Genomic DNA, 7,103 nt, shown 5'->3' on the forward strand with positions numbered 1-7,103 from the left:
TTCAGATAAGACCTAATGAAGAGGATTTTCTCATAGAATATTGGTACCTAAATAGTCCCAAATTATTTGGGATCTCATGGAAAAAAAATAGGGCAAGTGGTGTAAGAATAGGGGGAAGAAAAGAAAACAAGCACACTGGACTCCTCTGGCACTTAAAGGATTCTTGCACTCCAGCTGACAAGTCTGACTGCATCACCCAGAGGTCACCCATCAGTCATCACCCAGAGGTCATCACCAAAGTGCCAGGGACAGGCAGCTTCATGGGCTTGTTGTCACCTGCAATTATCAACTTTTCTAGAAGACCATTGTTCAGGGCATTTTCTCCCTATTTTCTTTTGAAGGAGGGAGGAAATTGGAAATTTAGGGTTATCTTCCTGAAATAAGATGATTTCACATGTAAGGTCAGACAAGATCCTTTTATATTCCATAAATCATTTCCTTATGTTTATAAAAGGCGGTAGTCCTTGGACAAACAGATGCCACCACTACATACCAGGACACAGAGGGAATTATATAAGGGGCTTACACTTTCATCTCAGTTTTCATAAAAAGCAAACCTTGAATTAGAAGTAGACACATTAAGGAATGTACTCTCTGCTCCTTATTACTCCTTACCTTATTATTTCTCACACCTAATCGCATCTCCTCTCTCTCTAGTTGCCTCCTCTCCTTTCCCTCTTCCCCTGCTTCTGTCTTGTCTTCTGACATTAAGTGTCTATATACAGTTCCTTGTTAGGGAACATTAGTGTCACAATTTGAATAACACTAACATTGCACATATCATCTTGATTTCTGGGCATTTGGATTGATTTTAAAATATATCTCTGGTGACCTAAGAGTCAAAAGGAAAATTGGTTAATGAATAAAGTGAGCAGGGGAAGCAAAGCGGACCTCGCTGCAAAGGAAGGCCAGCTGCTCCCCGTAACTCTCCCACCACGTCTTATCCCAGGAAGCTCTTCCATGTGGAATGCAGGTCTTACAAGGCTGTGAGTTAGAAAACAATTGTAGTTTTCATTATCCTTTGGAAAATAATGTTTTTCTTTTTGGTGTCATGATTGTCAGGGAGAACTTCAGGAAAGGAAAAGTCCTTTATCTTGAGATACAGTGACCCACTTTGAGGTTATTTGCGGGAATGAACATAAAACGGTCTGTGGGATACATACTTCCTTTGAACAAGCAAGAAAGATGTCCTCAGTTCCATTAAATCCAATTCTGTTAAAATTCAGAGCCTTCAGATTGACTTGAAGGTTGAAATACTTTGAGAACTTTATCTGTGGCATTGTTACTAAGAAAGAAAAAGTCTGTAGGCTCTGAGATGATCAAGTACAGACCCAAATTAATTATTCTGGAAAAAAAAAAAGTGAGCAATGAGAGCAGGAGCAAAGACTACTAGGTAATTAAACTCATTGTTCTGAAAGGATAATCAAGATGTGTTCCTTTATCCATCACTTGATGATTTAGATACTGCCCTTCAGTCTTCCTTCCTCCACTTCCCAAGAATTTGTCCACAACATACCATAGGGGAGATTGAGGGTAAGGGTCACCAAAGTCTCTGCTGATGGCAGCTTTTGGAACACATGCTTGGCCAAACTGCAGAGCCCGATAGAGAAAGGACAAGTTAATTGCATCAGATGCGATTTAGGCGGCATGTGGAGCGTGTGTTTGATTTCCTCTGACCCACCACTGAAGTTGGATAAAACATGACCTGCCCCTCCAATGACCCCACATCACTCTTAGCCCCTTGACTTTGCTGCTGAAGCTCAACACCTTCCTCCAACATCGTCTCAGCCTCTCTGTAAGCGTGCCCTCTGCGAAATGCAGGGACATCATTCTTTGGTGACATTCATTGTCAGGCAAAAGAAGAGGAACGAAAAGAATGTTGTTACTGTTCTTTACAAGCTCATTCTAAATGGGATGCAGAAACTTCCAGTTTCAGGAAAGAATTGTTAATTAAGTTAGTAAAGAGATTGTTCCTCAGACGAGAAGTTAGCTTAGTAGTCAACAAGTATTGCAAGAAGTACTGTTCATCAGACTTTCCAGAACAGCATTTTGTAGCCCCACATGAGCATGTTCAAATAAGGGAATCTCCTTTCCTGGGTCTCTGGTTTTTTAGGCCTTTGGGGAATGATAAGAACATAGCTAAGTGGGGGACCCTTCTCCTTCACTCATCTTAAGTTTTCAGAGTCAAAGTCATTGAGGTCTGGGAATGACACAAGGAATGGGCACCAGGAAAAGAAGGAAACACCGGTAAGGTTGTGTGACAGGCCATTTTCCCCAAGCTATAGGTCAGAATTTCTCACTCTCTGCATTTTCAGCCCAGAGGTCTCACTCCTTTCCAATATGTGTGAACTTGGGGTGATCTTGCTGTCCTCTGCTCCCTTTCTCTCTCGAGACCTGCAATGGCTCAGATGCCTTTCATCACCTCTTTTTCCCACTCTTTTGCTTGGTTCTTAACAACAATGGCCTCCTTAATTTCCAAGGCAGGTGGAGAAATGGAGCATGAACTCACCTGGAAGCTAATAAGCTGATGTATACAAGTGAGCATCTGCATTTTCCCAAAGAAGACTGGTGTCAATGTGAACTGAGGGCAGTATTGTTCTCACCCTTAGTACACTATAATTACCTCAGAATAGGTATAATTGGTCACAATTTTATATCCCCTTCACTTTAAATGTTGGCTGCTCTACCCAGCCCAGAAATAGCATTGAAAAGGGAACTCTTCATTCAAACACACTATTCGTCATTTAGTGAGGAGAAGTAACTGGCTTCAAAGAAAAAGATTTGATTTCTCTTTCAAAACTTCTAACTCCTATGATTTAAAAAGGGTATAAAATGCCCCTAAAATCTGATTTTCTGAGTCACATCTTTTCTTTATTTTTCCTTATTTTACTTTGTTTCTCAATTTCCTTTTGATGTCCACCGCACTTTGCACATCCATTCTATTCATTCATTTATTCACTTGACAGGTATTTGTGGAGAACCCACTGTTCTGAATGCCAAAGGTAGAGCAGGAATCAAAACAGGCCAGGGCTCTGCCCTCCTGAAGTTCAAGTCTCACACGAGTAGTGGCTGTTTGCCCTTCCAGGCCTTCTCTTCTTTCTAACATGAGTGTCCTCCGTGTTTGTGCCGTAGGAAAGCAGGCCTCATCCTTTCCCAGCTTGGGGATCTCAGCAGTTGGTGTAATGGACTCCTCCAGGAACCCAAGATAAGCTTGCGACGCAGCTCACTGAAGTACCTGGGCTGCCGCTACAGCGAGATCAAGCCCTACGGACTAGACTGGCCGGAGCTCAGCCGGGACCTCAGGAAGACATGTGAGGAGCAGACCCTGAGCATCCCCTACAATGACTATGGGGACAGCAAAGACATCTAACACCGTGATGCCAAGGAGTGGCTGCCGAAATGAAGGAGAGAGAGGAGAGCATCTGGGTTGGTTTGTGGCTTTTTAATATTTTTTAATGGGACATTAAAACCTCCAAAGGCAACATCTAAACCAGGGAGAATGTGATCTCTGCTCCCTGCAGAACTTCTTCAGTATGATGTTCTCCATCTGCATGATTAGTAAACTTCCCGGCCAGTGGCTTCTTACAGCATCATTTTTCTTTGGAGATTACTTTGGGTCTTGTTTTACAGTTGATTTGTTTAATTCATTTATTTTTGTTTGTTTGTTTCCCAAGAGGTTCATCAAAACACTCAAGGCACCCTTTACTCACTGAGTTCCTGAGTCTTTTGCAACTGGGGGCTGAGATGAGGCCAGAAAGTTATTAGACCTGCCCCAGGCCCTGACCTCAGGCATTCCTTAGGAAGCATCTCACCCTGGAAGCCTCAGATCTGCAAACAAACAAAGACAATAAGAAACTTGCAGAGAGTGGCCTGTGGCTAGGGCTGTCACTCCCACTTCCTCAAAAGTGAACCCAGCCTCTGTTAAGGCCCCAGTGGGCCTCCCTGGTGTGTAGGTATATCAAGACAGAAACAGAATTAAATCTCCCTCTGGCATATCTCAGCCCTCTTCTTAGAGCAACATGATCTTTGAGAGGTGACAAATTGCCACCCTTCAAATCTCCTGGAACAAGATGTTTCTGAGAGGCAGCAAAATGCCACCTGTCAAATGCACTTTCAGAACAATCTACCTGGGAGATTAGTTATGAGTCCACGTTCTAGAACAGAAGTGGAGTTTATTGTTTTAAAAAACTCCTGTGCCTCCTTTGGATGAACTTCACCAGATGACCAGTATCCGTCGAAGCACTTGGATTCTCTGTAGTCTCTGTGCCTCTTGCCCTGGGCAGATAATTCTTGGATGATATCTGATCTGGCCTAGGATGGGTTGATCCCTCTGAATCAGTGTTTTATTGAATTAAAACTATTACTGATCACAATCAACTTCTGCCCTTTTCCTCCCTTGCTGAATTTGCTTAATTATGTTGCTATTTTTGTAAATCATTTATCTTGATGACCATTGGCAGGAGGGTTCCACCACATTCGGCCCCCATCAAGTTCCTGAGAATAGGTCGGAGATTCTGGGCAGGCAAGCATCACTGACCACAGTTACGGGCTGGGCATTGCTTCTGCCCCACTGTCTGGAGTGTTGGCATGGATATGAGGGGAGGTTCAGCTAGCAGGAATCCTACTTTCAAAAAGTGATGGCCTCAGTTGTCCCCAGACACCTCAGAGGGCTGAACATACACTTTCAGCCACCCTGCCTTTGACCAGTGCTCCTCACTTGGAAACACATAAGAAAGATCAGGAAGCAGGTGCAGGATCCATAAGGCCAGTCATTGAGCTACACTGGTTTTTAAAAATAATAATAATGGTAGATCACATTTATTGAGTCCTTATTGTGCACCAGACACTGCTCTAAGCACTTTACATATCATTAACTTCTCATGGCAAACCTCTGTGGGAAGTGCTGTTCTCATTTCCATCTCAAAGACAGGGAAACTGAGGCAAAGAGAAGTTACGCAACTTGCCCCAAGTCCCTCCTGTACTCCATGCCAGAGCTTCGATGTGAATTCAGGATTTGAACCACTCTTCAATCCTCAGGACAGTTTTCAGTGTAGCCTGTTACGTGCAGCTATGCAGGCTCTAGGCAACACGGGGAGCCTGCCTAGAGAGCATTCCCTTCTCCCTAAGCATCCATGGCACAGATGTGTCCACTGTGTGGTAGAAGACAAAGGATCTAAAGTGCACCCTTACACCTCTGGAGCTAGAGCACCTTTTGGGACCACCAGCTTTGCGGAATACAGACTTCCCCTGGTGATTGGGAATGAAGTCTGTGATAAGCCTGGAATAGGTTTCAGCCCTAAGGTGAATTTCAGCACAGGTTGGTCTCACGTCCCTTTCTGCCTCTTTCCATAGAAAGATTGAAAGATGTATTTCATACCATCTAATGCACCTGCCCCTGAGATTCCCCTATTTCAAGAGCCCAGGATAGCAGAAAACTTGGCTGTTTAAACTTGGGCCAACAGTGGCAGGGGCCACAGTTAAAATGCCTTAAGGGACATATTTTTGATGTTGACTTCTCCATTGATGGAGATGAAGGTGCTACAGACAACCACATACCAACTGGATGGGGCCGAGGACAGAGCTATCTGCTGCTGTTATTGTTTTGCCATCCTTTTATTCGAGTCTTGGCAGAAAAGCCTAGTGTCCTGGCTTTGAGTGGAAGGATGGTGGGGCTGCCAAGACCTTCTCATCCCAGTCACAGATGAGATGCAAGCTGATGGGACAGGAAAGGAGGACAAGGAATAGTCTTAGGGTCACCCCTCTGTTTTCTCTCCTTCCATTTTAATTTTGGACACACCATCTCCCTCTCTCCTGTCTTCTTTCCTTCTGACCCAAGTCCTTCCGTCTCCTTTTTGTTCCCTTGATCTTCGTCTCTTTCTTTTCCTTTCCATGAGTCTTCCTCTTTCATCCCCATCCTTCCTCATGATTCCCTTCCTCCCTCAGTTTCCCCTTGTGCTCTCTTCACTGTGCATGTGCACACACACACACACACACAACTCCTATGACTTAGTCCCATTTACTTTTAGGTTAAAAAGAGAATCCAAGTGAACGGAGCAAGGGATAGTCTCACTGTTCACTGGAGAATTTTCTGCCCTAGGATGACACTCTCCACCACACTCTGATGACCTTTCCCAGAGCTTGCCTGGAGGAACCCATCCCGACTAGAAAGGATAATGATCCTGCACCAGTATTAGACCTCAAGTTTCCAAGCTGCCAAACAGATCTTAAGGGAATCAACCCTCTCCCAGCTCCTGGTCTCACGGTGAGACCTCTGATGTTTCCTCTTGAATGTACATGGATGTACACGTACTGTAATAGCATTAGACCTTTAACTGTGTGTACAATGGTTTTCCATGGAGTTTGGTCTGTTTGTTATCTTTAGTTAACCACACTTCTTGATATTCAAATGGTCTATTAAAAAATTGATTGTGACAAAAAATAAAAAATAAAAAACACTTTACTACTGTAGAAGGAAGAAAGAATATCATGTGACCAATTTCAGGTATAACAGTATTGCTTAAGAGAGAATTATTGTATGATTATAATGAAAAAGAAGAAATAATCAACTAAATAATAAACAAAGTTGTTAGTAAGTGTTGGGTGTGTGGACAGTACCTTGTGTCTTTCAATAAGTTGAGTGATCGGGCTTGACCTACCGGAGAGCTGTAAAGTTTTAAGTGTTACACCTTAACAAAAGTATACAGGCTTTGTAGCCTGTCAACCTAACTAGAAAAAATTTCAATATTTCACAGAAAATTATAAAGGTGTTTCTGTATATTGGTGAGTCCCATCGTCTCTCTACCACCTTCTCCAAGTAATTAGCCAATGTAATGTGTTTATTTCATATCTGCAGTATACCAGTCACCATGCCTGGTGTTGAGGACACAGGTTTAGTCAGACAAGCCTGCTCTCCTCACAGAGTGTGGGGCTTTATGGGGAGAGTAAGACACTGAACCTGTATTACAAGGGTGAAGAGAACTATGGCAGAGAACAGACTGCTATGGATTGCAGAAATGTATACTTTGGGCATCTAAGAAAAATGTTGCAAAAGGCCCTGCCAGACACCCCCTTGCCTTGCATTCTGTTGCAGCATCTGGGATAGG

General features: G+C 43.4%; 1 protein-coding gene across 1 annotated transcript in view; it reads left to right on the forward strand.

The window, feature by feature from the left end:
• Window positions 1-6,593, forward strand: part of ASTN1 (astrotactin 1) — a 360,836-nt gene extending 354,243 nt beyond the window's left edge. Inside the window, exon 23 of the mRNA XM_037825286.1 lies at window positions 3,133-6,593. Coding sequence (XP_037681214.1) covers window positions 3,133-3,370 — 238 coding nt within the window. The 3' untranslated portion in view covers window positions 3,371-6,593. The remainder of the gene's footprint in view (window positions 1-3,132) is intronic.
• The last annotated feature ends 510 nt before the right edge of the window (window positions 6,594-7,103 follow it).

The sequence above is a fragment of the Choloepus didactylus genome, chromosome 2 (genome assembly GCF_015220235.1).
Source record: "Choloepus didactylus isolate mChoDid1 chromosome 2, mChoDid1.pri, whole genome shotgun sequence".
In the NCBI taxonomy this organism is placed as follows: Eukaryota; Metazoa; Chordata; class Mammalia; order Pilosa; family Megalonychidae; genus Choloepus; species Choloepus didactylus.